This window comes from Ictalurus furcatus, chromosome 5 (assembly GCF_023375685.1).
Source record: "Ictalurus furcatus strain D&B chromosome 5, Billie_1.0, whole genome shotgun sequence".
Taxonomy (NCBI): domain Eukaryota; kingdom Metazoa; phylum Chordata; class Actinopteri; order Siluriformes; family Ictaluridae; genus Ictalurus; species Ictalurus furcatus.
In genome coordinates, this window is record NC_071259.1 from 25,058,910 (window position 1) to 25,077,219 (window position 18,310).

The 18,310-nt window shown below is 39.7% G+C and overlaps 2 protein-coding genes across 3 annotated transcripts in view; one reads left to right on the top strand and one right to left on the bottom strand.

The window, feature by feature from the left end:
• Window positions 1-412: 412 nt before the first annotated feature.
• pym1 (PYM homolog 1, exon junction complex associated factor) lies at window positions 413-7,392 on the bottom strand. The gene is made up of 3 exons (XM_053625406.1): window positions 7,243-7,392; window positions 5,873-5,966; window positions 413-3,055 (listed from the first exon to the last, which is right to left on the bottom strand). The coding sequence occupies exons 1-3, from the start codon at window positions 7,271-7,273 to the stop codon at window positions 2,563-2,565; spliced, it is 618 nt and encodes a 205-aa protein (XP_053481381.1). The 5' UTR covers window positions 7,274-7,392; the 3' UTR covers window positions 413-2,562.
• Window positions 7,393-13,750: 6,358 nt separating this feature from the next.
• The window catches only part of spats2 (spermatogenesis associated serine rich 2), a 34,326-nt gene continuing 29,766 nt past the window's right edge, over window positions 13,751-18,310 (top strand). Inside the window, exon 1 of one of the 2 annotated variants that reach the window (XM_053625407.1) lies at window positions 13,751-13,853. The gene's annotated coding sequence lies outside the window, so the exon portion shown is untranslated. Of the gene's footprint in view, window positions 13,854-16,074; window positions 17,720-18,310 lie in introns of those variants that run through there. The other variant, XM_053625408.1, reaches the window with a different exon arrangement.

Sequence of the window (18,310 nt, forward strand, 5' to 3'; positions counted from 1 at the left end):
TTTTGTCCTACGTAATTGTAGCCTTTGAATAACAACCTTTCTTAGTTCCTGAAGATGAATAAACCCTCAGGCAGCAGGGTGGTACAGTGGGTAGCATTTCCATCTCACAGCTCCAGGATTGATCCTGAACTCAGGTTACTATCTGGGTGGATTTTCATTTGCTCTTCCTGTGTCCGTATTACTTTCCTCTGGGTTTTCATTTCCTTCCCATCTCCTAAAAACATGCCAGTATATGAATTGTTGACTCTACATCCTCTTTAGGTGTGTGTATGTGTGTGTACATGGTGCCCTGCAACGGATTGGCATGCTCCCCATCGTCCTCTTCTAAACATATCCCATGATACACTTTTGATATTGGGTTCAGATGAGTATTGTGTGGTTCAGGATTCAAACACTTTCATCTACAACAAGCTGGATGTCTTTCATACTTTAATGTAATACAACAACACTGCTTAATATTTGACAACTACTACAATAAAAAAACACACATAATAAAAAGGACTTCTGAAAGAAAGAAATGACATGGCTGACAACTTAAATACTGTCGTTGTTATCCACTCCACCAATGGCCAATCCATACAGGTTTTAAAAGTAACCTTTGGAGGTACAGTGCTGTGAAAAAGTATTTGCCTGATCTCTTCTGTTTTTGTGTATATCTCATTAAATTGTTTCAGAAATAAATAAATAAAAAAGTAGGATAAAACAAAGGCACAAAATACAGTTTTTAAATGACAGTTATTTACTGAAACAAAAAAAAGTTATCCAGTACCAACTGAGCCAGTGTGAAAATGTATTTGCCTCTCTAGTTACTAAAGGCAACCAGGCCTGATTACTGCAAACCCTGTTCAATCAAATCTATACTTAAATAGAACTTTTTCAACAGCATGAAGTTGGTTAAAAGGTTTTACCCAGTAACACACTATGCCACAATTAAAAGAAATGATGAGGAAGAAGGTGATTGAAACACTTTAGTCTGGGAAGGGTTACAAAGCTATTTCAAAGGCTCTGGGACTCCAAAGAACCACAGCAAGAGCCATTTTCTCCAAATGGAAAAACTCACAGTAGTGAACCTTCCCAGAAGTGGCCAACCGTCCAAAATTCCTCCAAGAACACAGCAACGACTCATCCAGGAAGTCACAAAAGAGCCAAGGACAATATCAAAGGAACTACAGGCCTCTCTTGCACCAGTAAACGTCACTGTTCATGACTCCACTATCAGAAAGTGGAGGGAGTGTGGCAAAACAAAAAACACTGCTAACCAAGAACAACATTAAGGCTCGTCTGAATTTTGCCAAAACACATCCTGATGATCCTCAAACCTTTTGGGAGAATGTTCTGTGGACTGAGGAGTCGAAAGTGGAACTGTTTGGAAGACAGGTGTCCTATTACATCTGGCGTAAACCAAACACAGGTCAGGATTCCACAGAATACCTATGGTAGAACATAGCGGTGGAAGTGTGATGGTGTGGGGATTCTGTGCTGCTTCAGGGCCTGGGAAACTTGCAATCATTGAGGAAAAAATGAATTCTACTCTCTACCAGAAAATCCTAAAGGAGAATGTCCAGTCTTCATTTCGTAAATTGACTCAATTTCGTTTACGAGTTTACGTAATTTCGTAAACTCAAGCGCAACTGGATTATGCAGCAAGACAGTGATCCATAGCATAGGAGTAAATCCTAGTCCTACAAGTATGTGAAAGTCTGATCTCCAGTTATCAGAAGCATTTGGTTGCAGTTATTGCTCCTAAAATCTGGTTGTGCCACTTTTAAGTTTAAAGGGGCAATTAGTTTTTCACATTTTTGCTTCAATAAAAAATTAAAACAAAAACTATAGTGTGTCTTTACTCAGGTTGCCTTGGTTTTAAGTTGTATTTCGTTTGAAGATGTAAAACTATTTAGTAGGAGATGTACACAAAAACAGAAGAAATCAGGATAGGGCAAATACTTTTTCACAGCACTGTACAACATGCTTTACATTGTTACGATCGGTATTAAAGTCACAAATGTTCAAACAAGAAAAAAAAACTGCAGCCATTCAAGTCCTTGCGCTGTGTCCTCAGAGTGGCTCGGTGTTCAGTTCGTTCTCTTGTTCAGTCTGTATTATCAGGAAAAAGGTAGTGTCAACAATGCGCAGCGTCACGGAAGAATCCCACCATGACATGTCCATATCCAGAGGCACAATTCCTAATGAGAAAAACGAAGGCTTCCTCCCTCCTCTAAGCTATACCAACGTCCATTTTGACAAAGTCCATACCACAGGAGTGCATAAGTGTCATTTGTAACTAAACTTTACACAAAAATCATTATTAGTACTGTTTTATGGGTGGGGGTGAGGAGCACTAACTGCACGATTACGTTTAAAAAATAAACTTGTTTTAAATATCCCTGTATCACAGATTGGCAGAAGAGAAAGGAACAAGGCTGTAGGATGGGGCTTCACAAAACTGGAATTACACCAATGGGAATCAATGAAGATCTATCCTAAATTCTGAAAAAAAATATATATATACAGAAAGAAAAACACTACACCATGGCCCACTCTGCTTGTATACACCATCTTGCTTTACAAATCTGCCTCCAGCTGCCTCAGCTCCTCCCGTAAGGCTTGAGCCCGTCCCAGTTTTTCCAACTGATCCTTGGAAGGGTTCGGCAGCTCTCCCGAGTCCACTTTCTGCTGCAGCTCCTCCACTTGGCGAAGCTTCTTCCGCAGGTTCTTGATCTTCTTGGCTTTGTCTGTGCTAGCAGCAGACAGCTCTGTGGAGGCGCTCGTGTTGTTCTGCTCTTCAGCTGCGAACGAAACCTTCTCCAACTCTTTCGTTACCGTCTCTACCTCCTCCTTGTTCGCTTCCTGTTGACCCTGAGCATGCTGCTGCTTGCGTTTCTCTTTGCGTTTCATGTTGCGTTTGGCCGCTTTGGACAAGCCGGCTGTCTCGCACTCCTTGTCCGCTTTCACTGCCGCCTGCTGCTGCTGCTTGGCTGCAGCCGCGTCCTCTGGATTCATTCCAGGAGGGAGATCAGGTTTACTCTTAAAAAACTTCACATATTTATTCTCGTAGCTGGTCATGGACAGAAGGGGAAAGAAAGAAAAATAAATAATCAATCAGTCACCTGATAGCAACAGACTTCTGTAGTAGTTAAAATAAAAAGAATATGTTGATTTTCCAATGGTATTTTTTGCAATAACTGCACATCCTGAAGTGTTTTACTCTTGTTAGACCCCAGTCTAATGATTGCCAATGATTACAGTCTATTAATGAATGACACATCATGCTTTTTATCTGTTCATAGTTATGTTTAATGTCATGGAACATCAGTCCGACTAATTAGTGCCAGTCACTCCCTTACAGAGCATGTGAGCGAAGCGGAGAGCTGTGACGCTCTGCTCAATATTCTGCACTGTGTGTGTGCTCTGCACAGTTGCACACGGCTCACCGGTAAAACAAAGTCCATTCAAATCCCGCTCCAACATGAAATATCGCCGTCGTATACTTGTTTCTGTTTGCAATAAACTGCGTGAATAAATGCCTCAATTACAGTATTAGAGATAATAATGATGATATTTGTGGGTGACATTCTGTCACAGGCTATGCCTTTTATTCATTTTTAATGCTTATTTTGCAGTTCTTCAAACCAGCATGTCACCAAGTGCGTTCTGGGTTGAAGCGAGCGGACCGAGCAGTCCGAGCGAGCGGAGCAGAATCTTAAGAAAGGCACTCTCTGCTGCGGTGGAATTATCAGCAATCGTCTCTGCTTTTTCTCTTTCTCTCTCTCTTTCAAAGTTAATACAAAGAAAAATGCAAACTGTCATGTTACAGAGAAACCTGAAGACTTTCTTGTGGTTGAAAACGTACTGACTGTTACAAAGCACTGTCACGCCTTCCAGAAATCTTTAACATCTCCAAACAGAAAACTTCACCAGATCAACAATTCAACAATTATAATGTCTCTTCCTGTCCTAAACACCACCATGTTTTTTTTTTTAACCATTTTTTTAATAATCTTAAATTATGTGATCATACAATTCCATATGATTGAGCTGTTACTTTGGGAACAATTTAGTGGTTCTTGAAAGTTTGTGAACCCTTTCGAATTTTCTATCTATCTGCATACATGCGGCCTAAAACATCATCAGATTTTCACACAAGTCCTAAAAGTAGACAAAGAGAACCCAGTTAAACAAATATTATACTTGGTCATTTATTTATTAAGGAAAATGATTCAATATTATATATCTGTGAGTGGCAAAAGTATGTGAACCTCTAGGTTTAGCTGTTTAATTTGAAGGTGAAATTAGAGTCAGGTGATTTCAATCAGTGGGACGACAATCAGGTGCGAGTGAGTGTCCTGTTTTATTTAAAGAAGAGGGATCTATAGAAGTCTGATCTTTGATACACATGTTTGTGGAAGTGTATCATGGCATGAACAAAGGACATTTCTGAGGATCTCAGAAAAAGAGTTGTTGATGCGCATCAAGCTGGAAAAGGTTATAAAACCATCTCTAAAGAGTTTGGACTCCACCAATCCACAGTTAGACAGACTGTGTACAAATGGAGGCAATCCAAGACCATTGGTGGTGGTAGTATCATTGTTTGGGCCTGTTTCGCTGCATCTGGGCTAGGATGGCTTGCCATCACTGATGGAACAATGAATTCTGAATGATACCAGTGTATTCTAAAGGAAAATGCCAGGACATCTATCTGTAAACTGAATGTCAAGAGAAAGTAGGTCATGTAGCAAGACAACAACCCACAGCACACAAGTTATTCTACCAAAGAATGGTTAAAGAAAAATAAAGTTAATGTTTTGCAATGGCCAAGTCAAAGTCCTGACCTTAATCCAATAGAAATGTTGGGGAAGGGCCTGAAGCAAGCAGTTCATGTGAAGAAACCCACCAACATTCCAGAATTGAAGCTGTTCTGTACTGAGGAATGGGCTAAAATGCCTCCAAGCCGATGTACAGGACTGATCTACAGTTACCCCGAAATGTTTAGTTGCAGTTATTGCTGCACAAGGGGGTCACACCAGATACTGAAAGCAAAGGTTCACAAACTTTTGCCACTCACAGATATGTAATTTTGGATCATTTTCCTCAATAAATAAATGACCCAGTATCAAATTTTTGTCTCATTTATTTAACTGGGTTCTCTTTATCTACTTTAAGGACTTGTGTGAAAATCTGATGATGTTTCAGGTCATATTTGTGCAGAAATGTAGAAAATTCTAAAGGGTTCACAAACTTTCAAGCACCACTGTACTGTCTCTGCAGGATTTCGTGATTTTGTGATTGCAGAAATCAACGCAAAATCAAGTAAACTCCACAACGTTCGGAGGAGCTTGCGATTATTGCAGATTTTCCACAGATTTGGGCCAAGACGCGTCGTGTCACATCATCACAACGTGCATTCAGTCAAAGCCTATTCGAGTCACGTGCGTCACATATGAGTACAGCTAAAAGCTATCACTTACCAACAAACATCACTGTGCAAGACCATGCAAAACAATTCCGGGCTCTTGCAATTTTGCCAATTCAAGTAGTTTTCCACAAAAAAAATAAAATACACAAAAAACTTGCAAATTGCATCGCAAAATTTGGAAAAGGCTGTAGCAAAAACAAGCATTTTTGGCCGCAACAATCACAAAAAAAACTTGTACTGCAAAATCCTGTACGAACCGACAACATTAGAACGAGTGCATTAGCCGGCACTACTCTCAGAGCTGCTGTTATAGGAAATGAATCACCATTTTATGACCAATCAGATTTAAAAACTCGACAGACAAAATTTAATTGACTTAACTGATTTACAAGCTGTCCCGATTGTTAAGTAGGATTCACCATACAACTAGCTGTGTGTTTAGAAATGCGTGACACTTACACAGGCACCTCCTCCTGAGGTACATATCCATCCTTCACTCGCCGAGGTTTCCTCCATGTCCCATCTGGACGCTGTGTAGCAGCAATATACTTTCCTGTAAAAACATGCAGACGAGTCCAATGTCAACGTTGTGACTTTGTTAATGAATACGGAGCGATGGAAGGATTTTTTTTTTTTTGCACAGTGAAACAGTCTCTACAGGATTTCTGTACAGAGTTTTTTTTTTGAGATTGTTGCAGCCAGAAATGCTTGCTTTTGTGCGCCGTTTTTGTTTTTCCCCCCAAAATTGTGCCGCAACTTGCTGAGGTTTTTTCTTTTGTGGAAAACCACTTGACTTGGCGAAATCGCAAGTGCACGAACTTGTTTCACAGTGATGTTTGTTGGTAAATGAGACCTTTTAGCTGTACTCATATGCGACGCACATGAATTGAAGAGAGCTTTGACTGAATGCGTGTTGGCCCAAATCTGTGGTACCTTTGAAAAATCGAATCGAATATTACAGTGTTTGCTTGATTTTGCGTTTATTTATTCGAACGGAAAATCCTGGAGGGACGGACTGAGAGTTTGATCCGATGGATGATACCGTGCACTTTGCAATGCAGTTATTCATTTATTTGGTCTCATGCACCTGAGAACAGCCCAAACATATTGTATTTTATTATACTCATGTCAGGGGTGGACAAATCTGAAATTAACATCAACTGGCTCACCAGGCAATGTGTGGTGACTGTGTGTTTTCCTAGGACTGCAGTTCCAGAACAGTTTCTGTGCTGTATATTGTCACTGTTTGTACATCCCTTTTTACTCCTGAGTCTGGAGAAATCAGCTTGCTTACAGAGACATGACTCTGATCAAAACTGCATGGAATTTGGATTTGTCTTACATTCTGATTCGATATATCTAACCAAAAAGAGCTGGGAAGTGCTATCTGGTGAGTTATTAACGCTTTGAACTTAACGGCACTACCAGTTACAACCGATTCGGTATAGACAGTGAGCTTAGCTTATTAGCTTAGCCTAAGGAAAGCGGGGGAAAAAACATGACCGCTTACGAATGACCAATGCCTGTTAAATGCAGATGTGTTTAATAAACATAACGCGTTATGTAATGGATATAGAGTGAACGATGCGACTCGGTGCTATTTCAGGACTTGATGCAGGAGGTTGATTCAGACTGCGGGACTGACAGCTGGCTAAGCGCGCGTGCTACACGGCTAACCGACTCTCTGCAGGGATTGTGGTTTCCTTATTCTACAGTTCGAACAGTGCTCAAATCCACTGCTCATGCATGTTCAGCGCAAATAACTCATCAATACTCAAACCCGATTACTATTCTGATTTTAACAATGACAACAAAATCATAAAGCTCACCAGACTCATCCGTTACATAGGGAGTCGCCATCTTAACAGATGTGGTACTTCCGGTCACGTGGAGGAAGATGTGTTCGTGATGATTATTAACAACAAAAAAAATATTTAAATATGGGAAAGCTTATTTTAATAAAAGTGGAAATACATTAAGCCTCTGCCCTGGTTTACTAGTTAAAAATATTTTCATATATATATATATATATATATATATATATATATATATATATATATATATATATATACATATATATATATATATATATATATATATATATATAAACTTTGACTCACTGAAGAAACTGTGGGGGAAAATGGCCAAACAAAAGCTTAGATCTTAGATTTTTTAAATTTTATATTTTCTTATATTTTCGAAAATTAAAAGAGAACAATTTTCATAGACATTTTTTTTTTTTACATGTATATAGTTACAATTGTGCTTGGTTTGAGAAACCCTATGCTTGTTGCTGTTATGGTTTATATTATATATATATTTTCTTTCCAAGATTAAACAGTTTGTTGCACAATATTTGCATAACATTTTTCTTTATTTTTGCCAACAGCAAGAGTTTGACACATCTCATAAATTTGCCACATTATCTCAAAGTTGTGACTGATTATCCTACAATTAAGGCTTATCTCAAACTTTAGACTTATTATCTCAAGATTCAGACTTCAGTCATCTCAAGTCATTGGCTTTGTACTTGTATTTATGGTGACCGGATGCAAACGGGCCAAATGTGGGACATGTAGTAAGTTTGTGTGGGACAAAGTGGGACATATTTCCGACACCCAAACTCCTACCATTTTGAAGCCTAGCTAAATGAACTAAAAACATATGCACTCTGCCATTTGTAGTTATTTACACTTAAGTCTCTTGTGTCAAACAATGAAACAAAGAGAAACATTACTGCATAAAAAAAATTAAGTGGAAAACAAAAAGCATTTCTATATCTTGACCTCACATGTGTCCAGTTTGAGTGAAAGCTGACAGCCCTTTGATGCAAGTATAGGTCTCAGTGGGCATCTTCAGACCGAATAGGTGTTGTTCAACCATCCAGTCAACTATGGTTAAGGTTAGGTTTATGGTTTATGGTTTATGGTTTGGGTTATTTTTAACAAATCAGTTAAAGCGGTTGCAAAATGCCTATCCCAGTTTGAAAACATCCAATAATTACACAAACGGCTGTATACTGGTTGGCTCTCTCTCTCTGTCTTTCAAGGCACCTGTCTCTCCTGTTTTAATTCTGGCCTCGGATCACTGCAATACACCCCCCAGGTGTGAAATCCTTTCCACACACCTTCTCCGGCTCCGCCCTGCATTCAAAAACCGGTACTGGAGCACACCACATTCAAATTTGAGTTAACTCTTTACTTCAAATCAAAATGCGGGACATCATCTCAAGTGGTATGCAGGACAAAGGACTAAAATGCTGTGCATTACAACATAAAGTGGGATGTCTGGCCACCCTACTTGTACTCCACTCAATGACAATAAATTTTAATTTAATCTAATCTAAATCTTTCATTGCAAGATTATGTTAAATAATATACCAAAAGAATAATTTATTAAATTGAATTAGATTAGATGAGAATCTCCTAACTGCCAAATATTTGTTAAAAGAAAAAAAAAACTTTTATGATTTGTTAATAGGTGCAAGCCCCTGATATTTGATCCCATCTTTGAGATCAAGATTCTACCTTCCAGTCACACAAGGAATTGCAGTGATGTAGCAAACTGAAGAGGATTTGTTTGTTGGAAAAATTGTATAATTTTTAATAGGAATAACAAGTTGTTTACTGTGAGTATGAATCACTGGTGGTTGGTTGTTTTTAAAATAGGGGAAGCACCAGTGACTCTTACTGAAGTATAATCCTATCTATATATCTGTGTGTGTGTTCTGTTTCATGTTGGTCTGGCCTTCTGTTTAATTCTCAGCATCTCCTCAGTCTCTCATAATAAGTAAAAGCAGGTCATGTCTGCCATGTTGTGGATTAGGCTATTGACTATGACTGCAGCTCTGAGCACTCTGTCTACTGTTTCAGATAGTTATTTTAATGCAAAACCCATTCAATTTGCTAAAATATTGAATTTCACCCAGAGTGATAAATAATATAAAAACATTTTAATGAATTTTTAGGGGAATCTGGGTTTCCCAAGCTAGCTAATCAGGTTATCCTTCTAAACAGCTATGTTTCAAGATTCAAAAGGACACATTATTTTCGATAGGTGCGTAGCCTTGTTGTCATATATCAACATTTTGAGATCATAAGTAAGAATTTAGAGATAATAAGTCAAACGATTTGACATACTGCTGCTGATAAAAATAATCTGTCGTGCATATTTGTCGTGCAGAAATTGGGCTTCCATGGTTTATTGACTGCTGTTTGTGTTAACACGCACCAGTTCAAGCTTAAGATAGAAAGCAAACAAGTTGAAGGGTTGCACTGTTTGTTGTTCCATGTTCCTGTAATTATTTGGAAAAGTATTTCCTGATTTCTTTTGTTTTTGTGTATATCTCATACTAAATAGTTTTAGATCTTCAAATAAAATACAACTTAAAACAAAGGTCACCCGAGTAAACACACAATACAGGTTTTTTTTTTTTTTTAATTAAAGCAAAAAAAAAAGTTAAAATACCTATCAACAATGTGAAAAACTAATTGCCCCCTTAAACTTAAAATCTGGTTGTGCCAGTTTTAGCAGCAATAACTGCAACCAAATGCTTCCGATAACTGGAGATCAGTCTTTCACTTACTTCTATGACTAGGATTTACTCCTATGCTTTGGATCACTGTCTTGCTGCATAATCCAGTTGCGCTTGACTTTCAATTTACGGACTGAAGAATGCATATTCTCCTTTAGGATTTTCTGGTAGAGAGCAGAATTCATGCTTCCCTCAATTATTGCAAGTTGCCGTAGGTATGATGTTCTTTTTGTGGAATTCTGGGTTTGATTTATGCCAGATGTAACGTGACCCCTGTCTTCCACACAGTTCCACTTTTGACTCATCAGTCTATAGAACATTCTCCCCAAAGGTTTGAGGATCATCAAGGTGTGTTTTGGCAAGATTCAGACGAGCCTTAATGTTCTTCTGAGTTAGCAGTTATTTTCACCTCGCCACTCTTCCATGGATGTGATTTTTGTCCAGTGTCTTTCTGATAGTGGAGTCATGAACAGTGACCTTTACTGGTGCAAGAGATGTCTGTAGGTCCTTTGCTGTTGTCCTTGGTTCTTCTGTGACTTGCTGGATGAGTAGTTGCTGTGCTCTTGGAGGAATTTTGGAATGTCGGCTACTTCTGGGAAGGTTCATTACTGTGCCGAGTTTTTTTTTTCCATTTGGAGATAATTTCTTTCAACTTTGCTATAGTGTGTTACTGGGTAAGACCTTTTAATCAACTTCATGCTGTTGAAAAAGTTCTATTTAAGTGTTGATTTGATTGAACAGGGTTTACAGTAAACATGCCAACTACACCATAGAACCAACATTTTTAACATGCTCAAATTTGTAATACTGTAAAGAGAAAGTGAATGTAAAACAGTGTGGTAGCGTTTCCACCTCAGAGCTGCAGGGTCACTGTTTCGAGTTCCATATGATATTGTGTTGTCTGCATGGGTTTCCTCTGGGCTCTCTGATTTCCTTTCACACCCCTAAAAATCATGCTGGTAAGATTAGCTAGGTGAGATTGAATGTGTAAATATGTGTGCATGGTGTCCTATATCGAACTGACTTCCCATCCGGGGTGTGTTCCCAGCTCTCGCTCTGGGTTCCAGACTGGCCATAGACTCTGGATCCACCACAACTCTGCCCATGATAAAGCATTTACTGAAAATGATTTCGCAAAGTTTTTCTGTGATTTTTTCAGACAAAAATGTTTGATTCTACGGTGCCTTTTTTCAAATGTCGTGATTCAACTTGCATAGTTTTTTGTAGGTGTTTTTGCAAAAAACTATACTTGAATTGGCGAAATTGCAATTGCACAAAATGGTCATTCACAGTGATGTTTGTTGGTAAATGAGACCTTTTATCTGTACTCATGTTCGAGGCATGTGAATCGAAGAGGGATTTGACTGAATGTGTGATGTGATGACATCACATGATGCGTCTTGGCCCAAATCTGCAGAAATTCTGCTATAATTTTGAAAAATTGCAAGCTCTTCTGAATATTGCAGACTTTGCTTGATTTTGTGTTAATTTCTGTGGTCACAAAATTGCGAAATTCTAGAGAGACCGAATGAATAAATGAATGAATGTAACAGAAACGGCCTACATTCTTAGAAAAAAGACGCTCCTCACAGGTTGGAGCTCTCTAAAGCGGGTTCAATTTGAAATGTTTTCAAAAAAGGCATCTTGTAGGGGTTTACATCGAACCTAAGGGTTTTCCCCAGAGGAACAAACAAGTTAATCCATTTTTAGGGTGCTTTTTTTGTTTCACAGTATAGACCCATGTTTCCCAAAGTGTACTCTATTCTACAGACTATATTATTAATTCATTGTTGCACCACTGTACCACCCACAACTAAACATCCATCCATCCATTTTCCATACCGCTTATCTTACACAGGGTTGAGGGGGAGCCTGGAGCCTATCGCAGGGAACTTGTGGTGCAAGGCAGGGGACACCCTGGACGGGGTGCCAACCCATCACAGGGCACAATCACACAAACCTATTCACACTCTACAGACAATTTGGAAATTCTAATCAGCCTACAACACATGACTTTGGACCTGGGGAGGAAACTGGAGTACCCAGATGAAACCTCAGAAGCATGGACAGAGCATGCAAACTTCACGCGCACAGGGCGGGGGCGGGATTCAATCCCCCAACCCTGGAGGTTCAAGGCAAAAGTGCTAAGCCACCATGTGTTTGGCCTTTCTAGTAGGAATGCAACCACTTGGTTGCTCAGACACTGAAGCACTGAGATTTCACCTTATGAGCATCGGTCATGCCAACAGCCCCAAATTTAAAGACCTTTGAATACAAGTGTATTTGTAGCTAATATAGTGCAGAGCCTTTTCATACTACAAACAAGGTTTTCAATCTGATCCTTGCTGAAACAGGCAACCAGTGGAGTGATCTCAGTAGGGGATAATTATACACTTTAAATGTGATCATACTGAAGAAACTATGTCTATACTCTCTATAAGGAAATTGAATCAACAAATTCAAAATAAAAATGAACAATACACTTTGATTAAAATGAACTTGAAATCTATTTTTACACAAGCAAGGAAATACATTACAAATTCATCTGGCTGCACGTTCCCTCAAGGAGGCTTAACGCTGCTCCACTCCTGGAACAGGTTTCGTTACTTTAGTCATGGATGACAGAACGAAAGGAAAACCGCCCTCTAACAGAAAATGTCCAAAAGGCAACCATAGTCTAAAATCAGAGTTCTTTTATATAAAGCACAAGAAAAGCAACAATGCCTCTGATTTTTTTAAAAACTTTTTTTATATTTACCTTTCGGGTCTATGGATTCTAGACAGGGAAGACCATGTCTGAAAATACAGGGTGTCCCAAGTCTTCATATATAGGGGACTACGTTTGCCAGCCCCACATCGGTTGTGGCTTTGTCAGTGGATGTTGGTGGACGTCCACTTCTCGGTTGGTCTGCATCAGTTCCAGTCTTAAGTTTGGCAACAGTGTGGTGTGTGATGTGTTCGCCATGTTTCCTGTTAAAGTCCATCGCAACCTTGCAACAGCTTCCCGATCCAGCCATGAGAATGATTTCAATACGTTCTTCTTTTGTCAAAGGCATTCGTAAAGGCTGTCTAAAAAAAACCCCCCAAAAACATTAATAGAAACTAAGCAACACTAAAAAGTGTTAATTCTCTCTAAGACTTTTGGGACACCCTGCAGGTCAGTATGGAACATTGATCAGTTTTCATTCCTTTAAATCCTTCTCCCCACTTTAAGATTTCTTTACATTTTTTAATCTGTAACATGGTTAAAGATTAATTAGACCAAAAAACCAACACTGTGAACTAGATTCTAAATAACTTCCAGTTCTGAAAAGAGAAAGAAATATCCTGTATGTGATTGTGCCCTGCGATGGATTGGCACTCTGTCCAGGGTGTACCCTGCCTTGTGCCCCATGCCCCTTGGGATAGGCTCCAGATTCCCCATGACTCGCAAGGATATGCAGTATAGAAAATGGATGGATCTTCCAGAGTAAGAAAAGCTATTCGGTGGTTTGCTGTACATTTTGGCTTTTAATTTTCACCACCTTCTGTGTGTTTTTAAGTGCTAGCTTAATACCATGATACGTTGAAACCGTGATATTTTTAGACTAGCTTCATACCGTGGAAATATTAAACCGTTTCATTGGCGTAAACAAAACAAAACAATTTTAATTCAGTTCAAGCAAAGGAGTAGCTATAATGCGCCGGTTTATAGTTTGAAAGCTGGGTGTCCACTTGGTGTGTCTAAAGACGCTGGGGGTGAAGAAGGCGACAGATAGCGGATGCCTGAAATCTGCGATTTTCGGAAGTGACGCGTCAGACCGGCTGTGAGAGACGTGTGAAGAGAGAGGGGGGGAAAAAAGCAAGCGCGACTCACAAAGCATCCAGACGCTTCAAATTAACCCACAGGTTACTTCAGGCTGCCAGGTAGGCGCTTTTTCTGCTTGCATATATCTTTAATCTCGATGATGTCAGTCCGGACAGGATTTGAGAGCGAATTTGTCTTGGCTAGTTAAATGAATTGAAGACGATTCCTGCTCGTAGCGCAGTTCAGCAGACACCGCAGCCTGGGCAATACAACGGGTAGTGACTAGCTACATAAAATAGAAATAATACGAACTGAAAATAACAAGCTGTATCGTTTTATAATCCTGCATTACATAAAGACATGGAGAAAGTATTCGTTTTTATCCATAACGCAACTCCATAATAATAATGATGTTGATGATTATAACAATAATAATAATACCTAGCTGCTAACAGGCGAAATTCTCCGACTAGCCAGCGGTAAACGCGTTGCTAAGATACTGCTTGCATTGTACCAGAGGTTGTGCCAGCTAGCCACTGAGCTAGGAGCTAGCGTAGTTATCTAATGGTTGTTGTTTTCTTTTTTTTCTTTTTCAGCTAAGCTAACAGTGGCCTAATTTGTTTTCTTATTTACACATTGGCGCAGTTGGGTACATAGTCCCCCCCCCCTTTCAGATTTTATGTGCAAAATAATGTCACTTATTAAAATGTTATTCAAATGAAATCACCAGGCCAGCTTAGCTAACATGAGCTCTGTGATTGAAACTACGCATTGGTGAGAAATGCTAGCTCGCTAGCCGCAAAGATGGCGAACCAGCATGTACTGCACGGAGTTTACGTCTGGCTAGTTCAGTGAAGATAATAAAATAATAAAAACCAAACAGTCACGGTTGTTTCTGTCGTTAGGTAAATAATATAAACTATTAATTTAACTAAATTTGTTGAAACTAGCTCTTGCTTTTTTTTTTGGCCAAATTAGCGTACACTGAACTGGGATGTTTTGCTGGTGAAGCTTGCAAAGTCTCTTATTTAGTTTTACAGGCATTTCCAGATTAATTATGTAAGAACGCTATACATTTTAAATATCCACTGATGGGAACTAACTACTTGAAGACGCGGGTCTTTTCGTGTGGCTGTCTTAAGCTATTTAAGTCAGCGTTTTCTAACACTATTTTCAGTGTCTTTGCGTTTATACAGCTGTATATGAGTGATGAGTCATGAATCTTTGGCCTGGCAAGACGTCTTAATATGCCAACTTTCACATGCTTTTTTTCTCCCCGTGATGCTACTTTCACATGCCTTTCATTCCGGAAACTCTGCATGCTTTTAAGCAATGTGGAACTTCGTGCCTTTTTCTGAATGTATTGGTTTGTGATGCAGGAAGAGCACGTAATGACGTGTGATTAGTGCTGCGTGTTGACTTGGCAGGCTCAGAGTAACCGGCTGAAGCAGATTTGCCAACTTTTTTCAGGGGAAAGTAGCTAATGCGTGCTGAAGTCGCCAGATGGCGTCATCAATTCTATTTGCATATTAATGCAGTCGTCGGAAGAAGGAGGATTTTTCTGAAGACATACAGAAGAAAACAGAATTGGATGTAGTGTTATCAGAATAGGAAACGGGTTATAATTTGCTTCTTATGAAATGTGGTCATGCCATCGCAGACTGTTCATGTATTTGGCAAAATTGGCAACACCGGGCTGCTGATTAGCTCCAGTGCCGCTGTGTTGGATGGGAAAGCTGGCATTAAAATAAATAAATACATTTCCAGAAATTGTTTGTCCACACTGAAAACACCTGCTTCCTGCATGCTCTGCATACTCTGCATGCGTTAAAAACACAAGACGCTTTGGTCCGTGTAATTTCCGTCAGGAGTTTATTTGAAAATGTAATCTAAAGGTTGTACTAAGTGACGTTAATCTCTCAACAGCACTATCATAATGAGTCTTTATTGGTCACATATACAGTAGAGCACAGTGAAATTGTTTTTTCTTCACATACCCCAGCCTGTCAGGAAGCTGGAGTCAGAGCGCAGGGTCAGCCATGATGCAGAGCCACCACTGCCCCGTATTGGATAGCAGGCTCAACAACTGCGGTACATCGTCCACCATCTTGTTCGTTTTGAGTCGAAGGGGTCACATGACCAAAAAAAACCCCACATCATTGTTTTTGAATATCTCCATTTTCTCAGTCCACACTACAACGCGAAAACTGCATTTTCAAATTTATCCACTTAGGAGAGCGTTTGTTTTTTCCCCTTCGAAAAGCTCAGTTTTTGGACAGCAACGCAGCCTCTGTGTGGATTGAAGGCCAAAACGTAGAGAAAAAGATGCGTTTTTTTTTTTTTTGGACAAAAACGCGTCTATCCGAACGCAAGGCCAAAACGTAGAGGAAAAGATGCGTTTTCAAATTTTTCCAGATTAATGTGGACGTAGCCTTTGAATGTCCCTGTTTGAATCCTCACTCTGGCTTTTCATCAAAACCCGTGCAGCTCTGATTGGCTATGGGAGAAAAAGATGGATATCTGTCTTTTACAGCAGAAGGGATTCCATTGTCGTGGTTCTTTCTGTGTCCATCAGTGGTGTTTTTCCTGGAATTTGAGAGTTCACTGGGGACTAAATTGTGGCGTCGAAAGGGAATCGCTATTGGTGAATTTTTTTTGCGGTTATCACTGGGTGTGTATGGATATTCAGTCAGATATAAAGCTCACAGGGCAAACGCGAGATAATGCTTTTCCAGCAACGCTTAGCACAGGTCCTTTTAAAGTGTTTAATAATGAACAGAATGAAAACAAAGACATAAACAACGTCAGAAAGCTGAGAGTGAATTTTACAATGACTTCTCGGTGACGCATGACATCATAACGAGTTTATCAAGACTTTCACCCACAAGTGGCTTACGAGTTGCTATCGGCAGAACAACACTGCCATGAATAATTAAAGTTCTTATATACTAATTAGTTAAACTGCCATTGACATGAGGGACATTGTATTGCAGCGTGAAGTGAACATTATTGATTTTCTCCCTCTTATAATGGTTAACCACATCAGTTTCTAAACTTTTTTTATAGCTATTCAAATGTTAAATTTATCCACAAAGCATTTCTGTATTACTAGAGACTCTGTCTGTCCAAAGGTAAACGGAAATGGTAACCTGCATACACGGTCCATTTTATCTCCCAGGTGTTCACAGATCTGCCACATCATTGTGTGTGTGTGTGTGCGCGCGCGCACCCTCACAGTCATCCAGGACTGCATTCCTCAAATCTGCCACTCTTCTTTCGTGTTATGTTGCATTGGCCCAATTTCCGACAAACGCCCCCCCCCTCCTTTTTTTCTCCACCCTGCTCACCTTTTTTATTGCTCAGTTCATGTTTCCCACCGTCTCAGCACTCGAAAGTCGTGACCCACATAGAAGCGGCCAAAGGGAACTTATGCAATTTGGATAGCTCTATTTTATCAAGGTAGGCCTGTGCATGTCAAATTTGGCGTTCACTATTTTGAGTATACAACACAGGCTTGATTTGCTTGTTCCTCCTTCTTGTTAAACAGCCGGTTCATTTTCCTGTTGGTTTAAATAAATATCAGTCTCTGACGTCACTCGTTCAGCCGAGTTCATGTGTGACGTGCGTTTAGGTGTGGTGTGCCTTCTTCATGCTGGAGGCATGCTGCACAGAACACGCATAGAGCCGGGACTCAGGAGGGGTGTGTTTGAGTTTCTTTTCCCCTCGACACCAGAGGAGAAACAGAAACTTAAGCTCGGCTGTGTTTTGGATCATAAAAGAGGCCGGTGCCTTGTTTCTGGCTGGTGTTTGTTTGCTTGCTTGGGAAGTGGGTGACGTGGGAGAACACACACTTAAGAGCGCGTCTTGCTTTAAACCTGGAGCAGTAAAGCTGAAAGGAGTGCAGTGACAGCTCTCTACTCTGTAAAGCTCAGAAGTGAAGGGAATTGGCAGTTTTGCAGTGATCCTCACTTCCTTTTGTCATGAGGTATAGTCAAGCTCAAATAATTCTTCCTTATTTATAGGTTTAGTAGTCTAGAAATTGCTGGTTAATTGGCTTTTCCCTTCTTTCTTTAAGAAGAATGTTTGTGTTTTTCCACATTGCTGTTTGCTTTGTGTCATTTACCTAAAGAAACCAAAGGAGCTCACGATTCAAAGGTGATGACGAGCCGGTCGTTCTTCTCCTTGTGTAATACTGAGTAACGTGTGTGCATGTGGATGTGTGCGAGACAGACAGTAATTCAACCAAATTGGATTTGCATCATGGTTATTTTGAGCAAATGAAAGAGGGAGATTTGTGAACACACTTTACTAGCTAGGCAAGTTCATGCTGAAATGTCCCTGTTTCTGAAGCCCAGCTGTAGGATTTTCCTTAAACTGTCTTGCATGTTGATCTGCATAAGTCATTTCAAAAGCACAGACTGGCTCAATGGTTTCTTTTATATGCCATGGACATAAAATACTCTTGGAATAAGGAACCAAGAGGAAGGCCATTTATTCCCTTTCCAGATTCCTCTAGCAGTGTTTTTTTTTTTTTCTCTTTTTCTTCCTTTCCTTTTTCTCTCTTTCTTTTTTTTTT

Coding starts and splice junctions, on each gene's coding strand:
- pym1 (XM_053625406.1), bottom strand. CDS start 7,273: ATGGCGACTCCCTATGTAACGGATGAGTCTG. Junction 5,967..7,242: donor CTATGTAACGGATGAGTCTG/GTGAGCTTTATG, acceptor ATGTTTTTACAG/GAAAGTATATTGCTGCTACA. Junction 3,056..5,872: donor CCTCAGGAGGAGGTGCCTGT/GTAAGTGTCACG, acceptor GTCCATGACCAG/CTACGAGAATAAATATGTGA.